Source organism: Coloeus monedula, assembly GCF_965178545.1.
Source record: "Coloeus monedula genome assembly, chromosome: Z".
NCBI classification, from domain to species: domain Eukaryota; kingdom Metazoa; phylum Chordata; class Aves; order Passeriformes; family Corvidae; genus Coloeus; species Coloeus monedula.
The window spans coordinates 73629699-73648868 of NC_138822.1; the positions used below are offsets into that span (position 1 = coordinate 73629699).

At 37.8% G+C, this 19170-nt stretch overlaps 1 protein-coding gene across 1 annotated transcript in view; it reads right to left on the reverse strand.

Moving 5' to 3' along the window:
• The window catches only part of SPEF2 (sperm flagellar 2), a gene marked incomplete at both ends in the record, with an annotated part of 73029 nt that overhangs the window by 45818 nt on the left and 8041 nt on the right, over window positions 1–19170 (reverse strand). The window contains 8 exon segments of the mRNA XM_082301700.1: window positions 4813–4981; window positions 6232–6419; window positions 7716–7904; window positions 13047–13263; window positions 14112–14194; window positions 15221–15361; window positions 17503–17507; window positions 17510–17672. Coding sequence (XP_082157826.1) covers window positions 4813–4981; window positions 6232–6419; window positions 7716–7904; window positions 13047–13263; window positions 14112–14194; window positions 15221–15361; window positions 17503–17507; window positions 17510–17672 — 1155 coding nt within the window.

Genomic DNA, 19170 nt, shown 5'->3' on the forward strand with positions numbered 1-19170 from the left:
CTGGATGGATGCCATAGAGAAAATATAACAAAAGGTTCATGATCTGAGGTAAGAACAGGGAGGGATCACTCACCAGTTATCATAATGGCCAAAACAGACTCGACTTGGGGATATCGGTTGAATTTATTATGAATCAAAATCAGAGCAGGATAAGGAGAACTAAAACAAATCCTAAAAACACCTTCCCCCCACCCCTCCCTCCTTCCCAGGCTAAACTTTATTCCAAATTCTGTAGCTCCTCCTGCCCAGCAGAGCAGGAGAGCAGGGAATGGGGGTTATGACCATTTCCTCATGATGCTTCTGCTGCTGGTGCTTCCTCCTCAGAGAGAGGAACCTTCCCCTGCCCCAGCATGCAGTCTTTCCCACAGGAGCCAGTCCTCTACCAATATATCCAACTTGAGTCCTTCTCATGGGCTACAGTTCATCAGCTGTTCCAGCTGGGTCCCTTCCATGGGGTACAGTCCCCCATGAACAGACTGCTCCAGTGTGGTTCCCTTGTGTCTTGGGGTGACTTTAAGATGCGTATCCCATATCGCTGCCTATGCCCAGAAATTAATTCCTATGCCTTTCTATGCCTCTAAACTGAGCCTGAGAGGGGGAAGGAAAAAACTGAGCAAAACTTATTCAAAGCAGTTTCCAGCTTGTTCAAGGTCACACACAGATAGCAATTGGTTTCCCAGCTGTGGCAGGGGAGGGAGGAAGCATCCAGCTTGCTGCTCCTAGTTTTTTTTGGCCAGTGGTTCAGCTGCTTTGTTCTCCAGAGAGAGACTGAGAGTTGAATTTTTCCTTCCCTGGAATTTTGGATTTTCTCTCTTTTCTACTGGACTGCTTGATTGCTGTAACATCAGAGCACCTCGGGAGGACTTTCCACCGGGCACAGAGCGCCTGGCCCTGGGCCAAGCCCCAGCTCCAAGGAGACCAAAGGGATGACTCTAACACTTTTCCAGGTTTTTCCTCCACAGCGAAAGATTTTATTATTTAGCATTATTTTCCTTTTCCCGTGTGTTTGTTAAATAAATAGTTTTATCTTCTTCACTTTCCTTCGAAGAAAATTTATTTTTTCCTGAACCTGGTGGGGGAGAGGTGGTTGTGCCTTCTCTCAGAGGATATCTTTCTAAATTTGGCCAAACTGGAACACCTTGTGGGGTCACAAGTCCAGCCAGTAAACCTCCTCTCTCGAGGGGCCACAGGTTCTGCCAGGAGCCTGCTCCCACAGGATTATAGCCTCCATTTGGGCATCCATCTGCTCCGGTGTGGGGTCCTCCATAGGCTGCAGATGGATTTCTGCATCACCATGAGCTTCCATGGGCTGCAGCGGAACCTCAGCAACAGCGCACGGAGCACCTCCTCATCTCACCACTGACCTTGGTATATGCAGAGTTGTTCCTCTCACATTGTCTCACTCCTCTCTTCTCTGAGGTCTGCATAAAAACCTTTTTTCTTCTTAAATACGTTATCACGGAGGTGTCACTGCCATCGCTGGTTGGCGCAGCCTGGGCCAGTGATGGGACCATCTTGGAGCCAGCTGGCATTGGCTAGTTGGACATGGGGGGGGAAGCTTCCAGCAGCCCCCTGCCACCAGAACTTTGCTGTGCAAATTTAATACAGATTCCTATAACCCCTTTTCTAATTCCATAAACATGAAAAATAATTTCACCAATACTACAGAATTAAGCAGTAGCAGATTTTTGTATTAGAAATCCACTATCCTAATATTGTGTTCTAAAACTGGGCAACATTATTGCCCAGTACCACACTTAAATCTCCGAAAATTTAATGAGCAAAGATTTCAAATATATGTATTTGCCTAACACACATTTAATAGAGAGAAAAAAAAAAATCAAACCAAAGCCAACAACTCAAACCAATCCAAATATCTTTAAGGGAAGGAGATACTGAGTAGAAATTTCCAGTTCATGTACCCTGAGATCAATAGAAATTTATCAGTTGTATGATTTACTAGGTTTCACCAGTAAAGATGATTTTACTGAAAATCACACTGGAAGAAAGATAAGAATGAAAGGATGTAGTCAAAAGAACGGAACACAGAATTGTACTTTTGCTCTCCCAGTTTTGCATCTTATAGCACTAGGAAAGTCCTGATGTCTTGAAGTTTATGCTGTGAGAAGCTAAAAGACATTTTAGTACACAGAAAAATACTAGTCCTGCACTAATATTTATTTGGTTGAAGGATATTATACAGCTGTTTGAAAGATGTGTAGACTAATACTATTTCCAATTAGATTCTAGCTTGTCACTTCATTTTGGGTGCACAACAGTGTTGACGGCGAAGTCAAATGTTTCAACAAGGAACATTTCAAGCAGGACAAAAAGGAAGAAGAAAAAAGTTCACAATGAGACTGGTAAAGCATGGGAACTGATTGCACAGAGTCTCTGGAATCTCTATCCTTGGAACACTTGAAAGTTGACCAGACAAGGTGCTAAGCAACCTGACCTGACTCAGAAGCTGGCCCTGCTTAATGCAAATGACTGTCACAAACCTTTAAACCCAAACAATTGTGTCTTTCTCTATATTGAATATTTCATCACCCTCAACAGAAGTGGACAATTCTAAAGTTCTATTGAAAGATAAGGTTTTGAACTCGTTCTAGGCAGCATATGCAACCTCTCCCTGAATTTACTACCTGAATCATGTATTGCCATAGCATATATTCTACTAGTAGAACTTGATCAATATTGATTTTGAACACATGCATATTAGATAGAAAAACACAATTTAATTATCAGCCTCAAATAAATTTAAAGTCACTTATTTTTAATTGGTAAAAACAAATAAAGAAAATATTTTTGAGTTGCGCAACATCCCCTCTCTAACATATCTCAGAAAACATACTTCATGTGCAATTGAACAGACATCCTTAAAAAGCCCCAATCTTTGCACTATCTGAATAATTTTTCTTTAAACATACAGGTAGGGATGGATCAGTTGTTTTAAATTCTATTAGACCCCTAGGAAAAATTAATTCCAAGTGGAATGGGTTCCCCCACCCTTCAACTATCTTCCTCTTTTAACCAGAAGATTGCTAGACTGTATCTGTCATGAGGTAAAATAGTTTACCTGTTAGAAACAAATTTTCTGGCATCCAGGTGGGAGTTATATAACTCCTGGTCAACATTTTTGGATGAAGCTGGAAATTAATAATGCTATGCTTGGTATTGGATTATTCCATGAATTTATTAAGTGATTAGGCACATCTTATAACATGGCAGTTTCAAAAAATATTCTAAAAATAAAATGTAGTAAGTAATGTGCAATGGACTGATCACTGGAATTTTCTTGTATTTTATCAAATATATTTGACAATTGTAGCTGGTATTACTAATGTAAGCACGGTATTCTTGAGAGATGCCAAATTGCCTGTCCTGAGCTTTTTTCAAAAGCACTAAGAATATCGGCATAAATGTTGTCAGAATGGCCTGTCAATAAACTTTTATCTAGAAGCAATACTTTGAAAGAATTAGATGTTCACTTAGGTTTTTGGAAGACGTAAGTATGAACTGGTGCCAACAATTTTACGTCATATGATGCCAGCTTTTGATAAATAATTCAGAAAGGCATAAGACTAACAGCATCTGGGAATAAATCAAATATTAAATAATTTGAAATAGCCTGGAAGTAAAAAAGAGGTTTTAAATGTGTCAATAAATTTTTGTGACCTTCAGTGATGTTACAGTTAGAGAAGACTACTGAGGCTTCATAATATAAACAAAAATATGACTGAAAAACTTAATTTTTCATTAGTGCTCTCCACTGTTTCCTGCCTGTCTGTCTTTTATGTCCTCCCTGTTGACTTTGTGTATAGCCCTTTTTTCACCTAAGAAAATAATCACAAAATTCATACATGAGTTGGTATGCTGTGAATCAGAACCTTATAAAGAGATAAATCAGAAAAGTATGTGTTAAAATTGAAGCCACAGTAAATTGAGCTGTCAGGCATTCATCACAGAAACTTATAATGAACATCTCGACTCGTGGCAAAAGAAAATGTACCAATTGGCTCAGGCTGTGTATAAAAAGCGAATATATATTGTAGTTATAAATTCCCAACAAGACAAAGACTGGGTATTTGCCATGATTTTGCCACATTCTACTCACCAGGTTATTTGAGAAGTCTAAATATGTAATGGGATTTAACTAATATAATCATTAATATAATTTTGAAAAAATTGAACAATACATATTAACAGGGAAACGTCAATCCTTAATCTTTCAATTTTGAAATTACATCAAAGTATTGAAAAGTTGAAGTAAAGTTTTAATGTACCCTGAAAAATATTTACTTGTATTCTAACAGAAGATTAAGAAAAATGTCAGCCATTATTAATAATTTGAAAAAACATTACTATCTTAAAACAAATGGATCATTCAAACCAATAAATCTTGTTAGAGAACTTTTACTCCAAGTTGCTGAAATCAAGAATTCAGGTTTTGTAACATATACACTATTTAATTTTACTGCTTTTACTGGTTACTTTTTGTTGCATTTTCAAATCTGGTATTATTAATTGTACCTTCAAATTCCAGTTAGCTGAAAATTCATTGCATTGTAATTAACATGCTGGTCCTACAACTCAAGAAATATAATTAAGGTTATATATAAGAATGGAATTATAATTGCTACTAACATCAAATATAGTTTTCATATAAACAGGCAATGAAAAGAAAATGTGTGTCTAAATTTGACATTAGAAACCAGTAATAGAACAAAGTGCAAGATCACAACATAAAGTTTATTATTATGAAAAAGCAAGGTGTATTATCTTCCATTATGCCTTATCAGTTTGGTGTACCTTGTATTCACCATAATCTTTTTCATCTAACAGACTCATTTTATTCAGCTCTACAAGTTGTTCTGGGCTAGGTTCATCTGGAAAAGGCTGAATTGAGGCTTGCTCATATATTGGTTTTCCATTTAAAAAAAGTTCCTTCCAATCCAGCATCAGTTTTAACGGAACACGGCTGCAGAAAAAGGGAAAAAAAAAAAAAAGAGGTTTCAACCAAAAATTAGAGTGTTGGATATTTGACACTAGTGTATTCAAATTTACAAGAATCCCAATCATGAAACAAGCATATGCTAAACTAGTTATAGTTTATAATGCATCCTGTAATTATTACAGCCATTATAAGTGCTTGTTTACTTTTATGACAGGTGTAGGCACTTGTAGGCTTCAGTGTTTTCACAAATGTGTCATCACACAGTATTTGGTGGCAGAGTTGTGCCAAAACTGTGTGTAACAGTTTCGCTACAGCTACTTTTCCCTGCCCCAAAATATTCTTTCCTTTTCTGGTGTAAGGCCTCCTCTTGCCAAAAATCTATAGAATATTTTTCCTCAAAGTCAAAATTAATTCAGAATTATATGAATTAAACCTTTTCTTTAGCTAGTAATTTCACTAAACTGTGCCTAGGCTGACCATTTCATCACATACTAAATAAGCCGAAATGATATAATTTCCATGAAATATAACCATGTGTATTTCACATGGTTACACTTCTATTATTTTAACATACAATTACACTAAAAAGCAATAAGATTTTGGCATACTTTCTAACACTATAAGTCTAACCCCATAGTCAAATCACTGAATACTAATGAAAGAACCACAGCAATAAAGCCCCATCCCATGTTTTTTTAAACACTTCTACTGTAGAGGCACTTGGAGATTACTGCCTTTATAGGACCGTCTCAGAAATCCTGTGCAATTAGGGCATGTCAGAAGATGGAATCACAGCATGTAGAACTCAGAATAATTTGGGCTCAGTTGCTATGCTTTGGACAGTCCAAGCAGGTTTATCTATCCTGGGAAATTCATCCTGTTTGTATTACTCTGACAAAGTGTTAGTGGAACGGTCTAGAATGAGATGAGCACCATTCAGTTTTTAAATTCTAACTAAGGAATTTGGTAACAAGAAAGGAAATCAGCAGTTTTACAAGCCGTACCACTAGTGGATTTTGCTCTCCTAAGAATTCAAGTTAGTTGAGTTTTCAAGAAATTACGCTAAGGCTGTAGCATTTGTTCACCCTGTACTACACACCAGTGAATCCTCACATGAAAGTAATGTCACCATTCTCGCATACAAACTAATTGCAGCTGCCATGTAAAATATCTGAGAAACTACATAATTTGCTATAATGCTTAAACCAGCCTGAATAACGCAGCCTAACAGCTACCTAACAGCTGTTATTTTTGCCTAGCAGCTACATACTCACTTGTTTGTCAGTTGACGATATTCTCCTACTTTTGCCGACAAATCAATGATTTGGTCTATCATTTCCCAACATATAGAATAATGCTTTTTATAGCGTGCCTGAGCTCTTTCAGCAGCAATTTTCTTATGGTGTTCTCTTTCTCTGATTATTTGTTCTTCATTATAAATATTTTCTTGTTTTGCAAGAGCCTAGAATTGTTTTTAAGGAGAAAATTTGAGACAGCAATGAACATGGAAGGGCAGAGGTACACAGTCCTGAAAATGAAAATTAACTTGTTCATTTAACTCAAGAAACAAAAACAGCTCAATCCTCATCAGAGTTGCACAGCCAGAAGGCAGACTAATGCATAAACGAGTCTAAAAATTTTTATTCACTCTATAAATTCCCACTCATTTGCTTTCTAAAACAGAATAAAATAAAGGAGAAACCCATTACTTCTTTTATGACAAACACATTAAGACATATTCAGTCCTTGAGGGCAGTGAAATTGCAACTTTCAGTGTAACAACCCATTTAGAACATGTAATTTATATTACTAGATTCTGATCTTCAAATAATTTCATATTATTGGTGTTGTTCAATCTTTAAAAGATTTCTGGTCATGGTAGAAAATTACCAGTAGTTCCTGTGGTGGTGTGCTCCATCACCACCTCCTGTGGTGGTGGCTGAAAGCATACTTAAAGAGGTGATGTAATCAATAGCTATAGCTGCTGATTACACAGGACTCCAGCTGCATTGGAGGATTTGGAACTGTTGACTGTTTTTGACAGGACAAAAATAAAATTTCTAATATTACATTATGGCCTACTATGAGCATAGCACTTGGCAGTTTTCCACAGAATTATAAGTCCTTTTAATCAACTTAAAGCTTCAAAATAGGAATTAGCACTCATGAGTGAAACTACTCCAGCATTTGTCAAAAACAGACCTTAACACATCATATCTAAATGAAATTATGAACATGAATTTCAAAACAAGACCTTAGGTTATTGTCCTGCTGCCTCTGCGAGACTGTGCCTTTTAAACTAAGCACACAGAGATGTTTTCCTACAAAGTTAAAATCAGTATGGAAGAAAAAATCAAAATCAGACTTTAAGTTGCTCAGCTTTATCCCTTTTTACAGGACCATGGAACAACAGAATGGTTTGAGATGGGAAGGGACCTTTAAAGGCCATCTAGTTCAAGCCCCCTGCCATCGCAGGCACACCTTGCACTAGATCAGGTAGATTAGCTGTTCTTTCCCCCTGCAAAATCCCCCTAAACTTCTAACACAGTACAAAATGCACTCAGTCCTACAGTTACAGTTACATGCTTATTGCTTATAGCTGTACCTTTGAACTCAGACAAAAGAATATATTTATCACAAAGTCATCCTGTCCCTAGGAAAGTCCTGCAGTCTAACAGTTGACAACACAGATTCTATTTTGTAACATGAGGGTATTCTAGCACTCCTGCAGCAATTCAGAGATCAAACAATCTTTTACCGCTTCTCTGCCAAGAGCTTCCTGGAACTCCTTCTGTCGTCTTTCTTCATATTGCTTTTCCCTGAAAATTCTGTTTTGCCTTAGCACCTCTTTTTCATGCCGAACATGCATGAGTTGAGCAGCAATCCTCCGCTCATGCTGAGATTGTTTCATTAGTCTGTAAATGAGCTGCTCCTCCCGGTAAGCCTTCTAAAAGATAAAAAAATAATGGCACAAAGCACAATTTATAAACTATTTCCTAGAAAACTCATCAGTGCTAATATGAAAAATAGGACTGCCGTCATATGACAGCACCCACCTGCTTATACAGGACATAAATTCAGAACAACGTTCGTATCTGTTTATTAGTACAATTTTCACAAACTATGTAAGAATTCAAAATATGTCTTAACTGAGATACCCAGTAAAAATATATCTGGTCAGACTAACTCCATTTTAATATGGTTATTTCCTGTGTGTAAAGAAACTGCAGCATATTTCAAATAACAGCTTCTTGTCTGAAGATATACCCTTTCCTCAAATTATTAATTTAACCCTGTTATTCACCAGTCCCCATTCTCAAAAAAAAATCTACAGGACCCTCAAGCAGTCTATTTTCTACAGATTTGAAATTTCTCCTTCTTTTGGGGGAATTGGGTAATTATCTTCTCCATTCTTCCCTATTTAGCAGATTAGGACTATGAGGAAGAACTCAGAACAGAGCAAAATACAGGACCTCTGGGTAATAGTTCCAGTGTTCTCACTGGGACATGAATATAATACACTATGCAGTACTAAAAGAAAATCATTCTGAATCATTGCTTGAGACATGGTCTGTGTGCACAGACACTTGGAAGGCTGTGAATTGTTATTTTTCAAAGTATTCTTGAAACATAATAGTATCTTCTCACTGCTACACTTCTCCAGACTGTTCTTGGTATCTAAACTAATGCTTAATCTAACTAAAAGTTTTGCCTCACTATCGCAGCCCAAAACTCCTTTTGAGTCCTAAGCAAAAACACCGGCTTGCCTTACAAGCCTCATTCCAAATACGAATGCTACAGCAGAATTCTAGAGGAAATATTTGCTTCAGATGCATCAAAACTGCTATGAAATGTATTCAAATTTAAGGACTTAAATTGGGATCTGATTTGAAGATTTCAAATTCATTTTCCTAAAAACAGAGGCACAAGTAAAGTCAGTTAGTAGTAATTTAAAAAAATAAAATACAAAACACAGCAATATGAAGTATCACTTCTATTTTCTATCAGCTGTTTGTGACGGAGAGGGCAAAACACATTATGTAACTTCACGTATAAATGGAAAATCCAACTTGATTGCATATGATATATACATTATGATGATAAATATAAAGAGGTCTAGATCCGTCCTACACAATGCAACCAGGACACCTGTAATAGAATTCTAATGCACGGGATGACTATTGTAATTGCAACACTAAGAGCAAGAACTTTCTAAATAATTTAGATATTTAATGCTTATGTTGGGGTGAAGCCAATTTAAAACAAACAAACAAACAAATAAATCTCTTTCCATATTTTTTAAGTTCCTTTCCCTTCACAATTGCTGGGAAGAAAGTACATTCCAATTAAATTCTGGTGACTTGAAAATATTAGGCTGATATAAAAATGTCTTAACATTTTTCTTATTTTAGCCAAAATGTGGGCTTTGAACTCCCCTTTCCTAGCACTGAATCTCATGACACTGCATGATAGTCCTAGTGACAAATGTGCACTCATCTTGGGCCTTAATCATAGAGTCCTTCACCTGGATGCTATATTATCTCTCTGGAAAGCTTTTCACTAAATGAGGATCTAATTTCAAATGTGTCTTGTTATGTTCTTTATCCGTAGTATACTGTTTGTAAATAATTTTTCTATGGAGGGAATTATCATCATACATACAATTGAAATGGAAAACAATGCAATCACAACAATTTCATTCTAAGTGTCATTTGATATAGCTCAGGTGATAAAATTTTCCAATAGTACTGCCTAATGAAGAGTTAATCTGTCCATTTCCTCTTACATTCATGAACTCAAGACAATAACAAGAGGTATGGTACCCTTTGCTGCCTCAGTTCTAGACACTGTTTCCTTATACTTGGTATTTCAATTAAGATTTCAAAGAAGAGCAGAAGTTACACAATTTACTTCTTATTGCAAGTAAAAATCCTTCATTTTTTTCATTAGTTGCTGCTTACCCTCAGCCATGAATTACTGCAGCAGTAATAACCCTTCACCAGCAGAAAATGGATGTTAAAATCCTTATTCACAGAGAACTGAATGAGCCACCCTAAAAGTGGTGATTTGTCAAACCATCAACTGTGTGGTGCAAACAGTTGGTCCAGTGAGAAATTAAAACACCTTTTCTAGGTGAATTTGCTCTTCAAAAAGGAAATTGGAAGAGTCACTTCACATCAGCCAAAACAGATCTTCTCTTTTTAAAAGAATAGAGAACTTCGGTATTTTAAGTGATCAAATACTTTGGCATGCTCACTAGGCCTAAAAACAGCCAGCAGGAAATTTTTGAGGAACAAGAAATAGTGAGAAGGCAATTCAACCTACACATCAGATAAGTAAGGATTCAGAACACCAAACTCCAAACTCTTGGTTTCAAAAAGGATCCTCATTGGATGGTTGGATGGGGGAGTGAAGCATTAGTAGCTATTCTTTCATACAAAAAGGAATGCACAAAGCACTCAAGCCAAAGGCTGGTAAGTTTTGAAATTTCTGAACTTACAAAGACACAAAATAAAACTTGTAGTAGAAGTTTTTGACCTAACATTTTATGTAAACATCTTCACAGTGAACTTTGAAGTGCTTGAAGAAATCATAAATATGACAAATGGGACATCTTAGTAATACTTTGAAAAATTACTATTGAGAAAGCATAATAGACACCTTTTTTTTAGTTTACCTACTTAAGACAACAGTGGCATCCAGTGGCCAAATATTAACGCGTTTATGTTTCATGTTGTTCATACATAGTTACTATATCACGTTCTTCTATTTTTCTGTTTCCTTGTTTGATTTACATGCAAGTGAAAAAATCCTGTGCTGTTGTGTGGTCATAAATTTTATGACCAAAACTTAGAGCTTAGCATACATAAATCTACTTGACAAGTAATAAGCTACTAAAAATTAGTTTCTCCTCCCACTTTCAATTTCTTGATTTATTGCTGATAGCAGCTTACATCTGATAACTTTTTAACTCAGAGAGATAAAATCTGAACAGAGCATTGAAAATAACAAGTACAAATCACCAATAATGTGTTGAAATGGTGGAGATAAAGATTCAGAAGCCATACAACTGTCAAATACTTTCAACACCTGCCTATGAAAATCTGACTTCCATCACGCTGTGCTCCACCTAGAGTACTGTCATGTAATTGTAAAGTATTGTCTCTCCCAAGCTCCAACTTGTAGTGTACCAAAAAAAGAGAGTTTGAACAAGATTCTTCTAATAAACGTTTACAAGTATGGATACAAAACACAGCACTCTAAAGGGATGAAATTCCTTTGACTCTAAATGATCCCATGCTGTGTTCAAGGTTTATGCAGTATAGGTAAGAAACCAGACCCAAATGCATATAAACTGCTGCAATTTCAGTCAGCAAACCCTTTCCAGTTCAATATCTAATGGAAGAAAAAAGCGATTTTGAACTAATTTGTAAACTCATTCACTTTTAAAGAAAATACCTCCGTTTGCTTCCCACTTCTCTTAAGTCAACTAACATCTAATTTCTGAAATCTCACGAAGTTCCAACAAAACAGGTTTTCCTCTGCTAATTTAGAACCAAATTACCACTAAATAGATTCTCTGATATGGTCACATTACTGTTTCAGTCAAATGCTCATTTGTCTTTCCTTCTAGTCCCTGCAGTCTGTGATTTCAGTTGTTCCTACATCAAAGCTGATTTTTCTTCCTGGGAAGCTAGGAACACTATTGCTGCTTTTTACTTGATTTGGAGCTGCTCTGGAATTCAGCTGCTGTATCCACCAAGCGCTCTGCAGACTGGTAGCTGTGGCTTTTGGAACCACTGGTCCACACTGCTGGGGCTGCAAGAGCTGAGAGTGCCTAAAGAGCAAGTTCGGGGTCTGCAGTGATTTCAGGTAAGTAGGTTGCAAAACTTCTTCATGGCCTATGCATATCAACAAGAACATAATGTAAAATCACTTTGAATGAGACCTCAGAGACAGGATATATGAGAAATGGACTTTTGGTCTTAGCCACTACAGGTGTTTTTCAAAAATAGAGGTCTGACATAGACACTGAGAAGCATCTAACTTCTAGATGTTTACCCCAACAAATTAAACTTTTTCTTAATATTTCCAAAAATCTCCTGACATTGGATGTCAAGGCTTAAATAAATAAATAAATAAATAAATGCAATAGTCACATTTTCAGAGATGCTACACATCTGAAATGCTATTATTATGCAATATTATTATTATTACTACTATAGTTAGTATTATTATTACTAGCAGTGGAAATAGGATCAGCTATGTAATGTTTGACACATATGATCTAAACTAAGGACTCACAGGGAAATACTAAAATAAAAAATAACCAAAAATCAAAAAAAACACAAGTAAGTTGTAAGGTTGTATTTTGATAGAACCATTCTAAAAAACAGAAGATCTGTGAAATCAGTAATCTAAAAGCTGCTCTTTAAAGGAAGAATCTATGAAGAGGAATCCTAAAATCCTTGTGCTTTATGGGACAGGATTAAAACAGAATAACCTGCAACATTCATTTTTGGACACAACGCAGACATTCTTCAGAGACATATCTTTTATTCAATAACACATCAGATACCAAAGCTCTGACCTGAAAATTAAATTTTGATTCTTCATATCACCCAGCACAACCATTTCAGAATTCATCAGTCCAGACCAAAACCTTCATATGACACATTTGTAAATACAGGTATTCAAACAAGGAATGCCATGTTTTCTGGTTTTAAATGTGTCTTCTTTAGTACCAGTATACATTTTGATACCGTAGGATGTTCAACTTTAGAGGGAAGGGGCAGGGAAAAGAAGGTAGGTCTGCAATGGATTTTTAATAATCTTTGTTCTGCTGCCTTAATTTTATCCTTTAAAGTTTATAAGTATGACGTGAGGGTGGTGATGAAGAACAGCCAACCTTCCATATTTTTCAAGGGTTGACACAAAAGAGGTATTCAGACGTAAGTGTATGTAAGTCCCTTTATCCCCTTCAAATTTTATTCAGCCTTCCAGAAGTACTCATTTTATATTTATAAGCACATTTTAGATTACTAGTTAATTGCACATAGACTATGTACTTCAGCATACAATTTCCCACCTCCTGTGCTTCATGTGCTGCTAACTGATCCACAAGCATTTTTTGTCGTCTCTTTGCTCGTTGTTCTCTAGCAAATGTATCTTCCTCTACACGTTTTTGAATTTTCCTTATATATTCATCATCTGAATAAATACTTAACAGCTCAGTTCTCATCTCTGGTATAGTTTCTAGAGTTGTTTCTTGAAACTTCTGTGTTTTCAATAATTCTTGCATATCACTGGTTGAAAAAAAGAAAGATAGGAATTAATGTTCTTAAGCGTCTTTTCATAGAGATGCCTGTATACTTATGTGCAAGTCTAACAAATGTAGAACATCATTCTGTGGGCACTGTGGCTACTTCTTGATGCTCTTGTGCCCCACAGTGTCCACTAGGTCCAGAGAAAGGTTCCAGCACTGACTTCAGCCAACTAATCATTAGTTTCTTTGTCAACATGAAGCCAAATTCGGCAGAAACAGGAAGTTAGAATGGCTCACAAAATGCCAAAGAAAGATGGGTCACTCCTGAATATAGCGATACACTCTGAGTAGTTTTGCAGCTATTAATCACAGGTTTACACCCAGAAATATCCATAGCAGTATGCATGAGTGTCACATCTTCTGAGCAGGGATGTATATCACTAAGGGTGACAGAATGAAAATTACTTGCAACTATTCACAAATAAATCAACATGCAGATAAGTTTCAGGGGAAAAGTTACTTCTTTTCCCTTTGAGATATATTACTGCGTATGTACATTCACAACCATTCCCATTTTTCTGCAAGGCTAGCTGACCCTACAGACCCTATGACTAAAATGAACAGAAAAAAAGATGCATTTTGAGCCTTGCTGCATACATGGCAAAAACTATTGAAGGAAGTTTGAGCCATCACTACTACAACTAAAGGTAAGTTAAAGACACTGCAACTGTGTTGGAGCTGAAATCATAGCTAGTGCAGTACTCATTCAAAGGATAATCACAGTTTAAACTAAATGAGATATTACTCTTTTTTCAAGTAGCTGTGTACATAGCAGACACCTGAGGTAGGATCCTGCCTATTCTTAACAATTTAATATTCAAATGTTACCTGTCAGTCACCTGGCCGCGTACTTCAGAGGCACTTCCTGCCACTTGAGACTTCTCAAACTGTTCTATCTCCCTGTATACATTCTGAAGAAGTAACACAAAATTTTATGTTTCCTTTCTCTTCACAAAGCAATGTAAAGAAGGTTCAACAGAGCAAGTACTAGGGAATTACTTTCATGCCAGGTCAGTACAACAGAAATGCTTACACTGAAAATATTGTAAGCATCAGCCAACCAAGAATAAAGGCAAGATGATTTCTTACACTTTTCACTTCCTTTCCCTCTTCCCTCTTCCTAGCTACACCTACTTCCACCAGACAGAAAATCCTAGAATTTTGCAGGATATCTTTCTGCAGGATAATTCTGATTTTGCATAGGGCTCTAGCAGAGCATATAATTCTCATCATGTGGGGATTTGAAACAAAATATTCTGAACTACGATCTGCTTTAGATTTAGTAGCTTGAATGTATCCCTGATAGTTTTTCAAGCAACTATGTTCCTATAGGTTACTATACATTTAAATGCATCTGTTACTGTTCCCCCGTTGCAAAAACTGGTAATAGTTGCACCCCTAAGGACAATACAATCCATGAATTTGAATTACAATCCAAGAATTTTTTGGTACCAGATAATGCAGATTTTTTTTTTTTAAATTGCTGCATCTCTTGATTTGATTTAAGATTACTGTCAATTTGAGTTGTTACTAACATTTAATAAGCAGACAGTTTCATAGTGTGTTACAGAACAGTTCAAACATTACGGTGCAAAATGTCATCATGCACAAATCAGAAAGGAACATTAATGTTTTTATTTTATTTATTCTTTTTAGTAGACTTGTATCTACTTTCAGCAATCAAATTACTACCTATCTATGGTATTTATTCAGTATGAAATTTCTCTTAACATCAAAGTGATTCTTATTTAAAACCAACTGCAAAATCATAATCATGCAAATATTCAGCCCAATTTTCACTGGTTGAACTGATATAATTTTGCCAGTCAGCAGCTTTTGGATGGTGCAAGTACAACATTTGTAACTATAAATGTTCCCAGAAATTATGGGATTTGCGTTAATGTAATTAGCATTAAACCAACAGAGATGATAATTACCTCTGCTTCCCTTTTCTTCTTTAAGAATCTTTTGGCTTCAACAGATTTTATGGTGGGTCTTGATGGTTGTTTTTGAATCTGTATAACAGCTGCTTGAATCCTGGCCATTATTTCATTTTGTCTCCTTCTTCCTATGTAATGCTGGTATGAAGCAAATATAATTAAGCCGAAAATTATCTTCCAGGAAGAAACTAGAAGAGATTATCAGGCTCCAGATCTGAGCAGATGCCGGAGACTGAAACCTTATAGTTTATGACTTAAACATCTTCATGAAGGACCTTTGCTTATTATAGCAAAACTGTACAACAAAAGCTGCAGAGAAGTCTACCACGCCCTGAATGGAGCCCTGACTGAGGTCCTGAACTGCTTGCTGATGAGCATACGTAAAGTGACAACTCAGGGCTGGGGGAGAAGAATACATTCACAGAGCACAAGCTTAACACCTTAGGAGTGGAGACCGGAGTGGAGACCGCAGCCCAAGGGCTCTCAGCTGCCAGGCTTTGCACAGACCCTCACACCAAAGGCCGGGGGGAAAGAGGCTTTGGGTGTTGGAGAAGTCTCTGGTTCAAGGCAGTGAACACCCATCCTCTGCTGTACAGAGGAGCACAGCTGCAGGACCCCTCCACCCTGGGGAAAAAGCCTCACCCATGTGAAGGACAGCAGCGGAGGTGTCATGGCCCATCAAAGGCCCCCCACAAAGGGGTCCCCAGACCCTGCACCAGAGATGATGCAACAGATCCACTGTGTTGCAAGGGACTGTGTCAAACTGGCCCCCTGCAAGGGAGGCACATGGGTGTTCCCACCTGGCCCAAAGGTGTATTAATACACTGGATTTGATACATTTGGTGTGGCATGATGGCGCAGCAGTGGTGGGGGACCCTCACCACCAGAAGATCCGATGGAGGGGAGCAATAAGACATTGTTGGGGCTCTCGGATGGGTGATACGCTTCCTTATTTAACCTCTGTCACACTCTCTCTGTCCCCCCATCCCCATGCACAACTCTTTTTCTATTTCTTTCTTTCTTTCTTTTATTTTTCTTTCTCTTTGCCTATTTTACCATGAAATAAAACATCAATTTTTTGGCACCAACAACTAATCTCATTTGGTTTTAATCACATTTTTGGGTGTATTTTGAACCTCTCTGGGTCTGATCCATTTTATTTACAGAGGCTTAGTTTCCTCTGGTTTTCTGTGTTAAACTAGTTCACAACACCAGATAAACAGTGTTTAATAGGCTTTAAAGGGCTTTCATTGACTTCTAGTTCTAGTACAGTACCTGTTTCAGGTCTGAATACAGCACAGAAAATGAGAATACCAGTTTCCTGGCACAGAAACTGAGAATACCATTAGGTAACACATTAGGTAAAACTAGTCAAATGATCGAGAAGTAACAAACATATAAATTACACTCATTTAAAGTGCACCAGATACACATGCAGGTAAAGGTGGAACAAAGAAGAAAAATACTTTTTACACAAAGAAGTCAAAGATATTTAAAAACATATAATACATCAAAAGAGATATTCAAAATTTCTCTTTTAAAATGTTATTTTTTGAATATTTTGTATATTGCTTGCATTTTGTTTTCTAGATACATCTAGTCCCTTCTAGATGAAGGGACATTTTTTCATTCTTGTTAATGCAGTGGCAATAGAACAGCTAAATAACCACAGCAAGATTCTCTTCCTTCATTAGCCGTATAAAATACACATCAAATTAGTCAACTACTTTGTCAATGTGGTTCAACACCCCCTGAATACCAGGCCATTTCCTCTATATAAACTATGAACTCTGCTTTAGATGAGTGTTTCCATGTCTAAAGAAATTCCTTCCTCCTTTTTTACCTCATCAGAATAGCTACACACAAGTACAAGATGTTCTGAGGCCATACCCACTATAGGTGCCCTTCTGTCATTTTCCTGCTCTTGTACAGCGCTTCATCTTTTCTTCACAAAAGAAGAATGACACAAACCTCTTTTACAAGGACATCTCAAACCCATGCAAAGTGTGAAACGTGCACTTTGTCTTCAAATCTATAAATATTTTCCATGCTTGACAATATGCAAATACTCTCAACATCAAGTGATGCTTAAATACGTTTTTAAGGGCTCATAAGAGTACATTGGCTTTATTTCCATGCACACCACTTTTCTTTGTTTTTAGATAAATGTGAGTGTGTAGCACAGAATCAAGAAGCCTTCACACTGGCTTTAACTAACTCATTAAGCACATAACCTTCAGGAAATACTTCTTCAGAAGTCTATAAAAATAAGTAGTCACTTTTAAGTTTCTTGGGCTCTTTGCTCTTCTTGGAAGTTCTGAGCTCTCAGCTGCTCTGCAACATGCACATGAGCTCTCTTATCTGTTATCATCTTGGATTTTGGTTCAGAAGGCTCTGAAATCTGCTGTAGTTGCAAGTCATTCTGATGTAGTACTACAGTTTTCAAATGCTAAAGCTAAACATCAAGCAATGAAGAGTCAGAAATAGTAATAAACATATTAAAATATGATCATTTTGAGACAACTGCTTCAAACTGTGTTTTTCTGTGTTAATCTACACAGAAAAACCTCTAAACATGTTCAAACTGAAAATCAGAACTAGGTCCATTAAAAAGAACTCAGAGATTTGAGCTTGAATGATGCCAAGCTTTGTTTAGTTGAGAGAAAAGGACACCTCATTGCTCTGTACAGCTTCCTCTGGAGGTGAAGTGCAGAGGGAGATGCTGTGCTCTTGTCCCTGGTATCCAGTGAGAGGACATGTGGGAACAGAATCACAGGATGGTTTGGTTTGGAAGGGACTTTAAAGATCACCTAGTTCCAAGCCTCCTGCTCCAGGCAGGGACACCTTCAACTAGACCAGGTTACTTAAAGTCCCATCCAGCCTGGACTTTAACACTTCCAGGGATGGGGCATCCACAACTTTTCTGGGCAATCTGTGCCAGTGCCTCACCACTCTCACAGTAAAGAATTTTTCCTAATATCTAGTCTAAACTACTTTCTTCCAGTATGAAGGCATTCCCCCTTTCCCTGTTGCTCCATGCCCTTGTAGAAAGTCTCTCTGCATCTTTCTTGTAGGCTCCCTTCAGTTCCTGGATGGCTGCAATTAGGTAGCCCTGAAGCCTTCCCTTCTCCAGGCTGAACAATCCCGTTTTTCTAAGTTTGGCTCCTCATAGCAGAGGTGCTCTATCACTCTAATAATTTTGATGGCCTCCTCTGGACCCACCCCAGCAGGTCCCTGTCCTTCCCGTGCAGGGACCCCAGAGCTGGATGCAGTGCTCCAGGTGGGTCTCAGCAGAGCGGAGCAGAGGGGCAGAATCCCCTCCCTCCCCTGCTGCCCACAGGGCTCTGGATGCAGCCCAGGACACGTTTGGCTCTCTGGGCTGTGAGTGCCATGGCCGGGGCATGCCCAGCCTCTCACCCACAGCACCCCCAAGTCCTTCTGGGCAGGGCTGCTCTGGGTCTGTTCATGCCCAGCCTGTGCTGATACCAGGGGTTGTCCCAACCCAGGTGCAGCACCAGAACTTGGTCTTGTTAAATCTCATCATGTTCCCATGGGCCCACTTCTTGAGCCTGTCCCCCAGTCTCCATCCTGCTGTTTATCCACTCAAGCGGTGTGGATTGAGAAGTGAAGACTGAGGCAAAAAATTGAGTATCTCAGCCTTCTCCTCCTCTGTTGTTACCAGTTTTCCAGCATTGTTTATTGACCTTCCTTTTCTGCTTAACATACCTGTAGAAGCTCTTCCTGTTATTTTTTGTGTTCCTTGCCAGGTTCATTTCCAGCTTTGCCTTGGCTTTCATCACTCCATCCCTACACAACCATACTTCATCTCTATACCCTTACCAGCTCACCTTCCCCAGCTTCAGCTGCCTGTGTGTTTGCTTTCCCAGCAGTTCCCTAACTCAGCCATGCCAGTCTGTTGTCTTCCTTGCCTGATTTCTTGCTCCTGG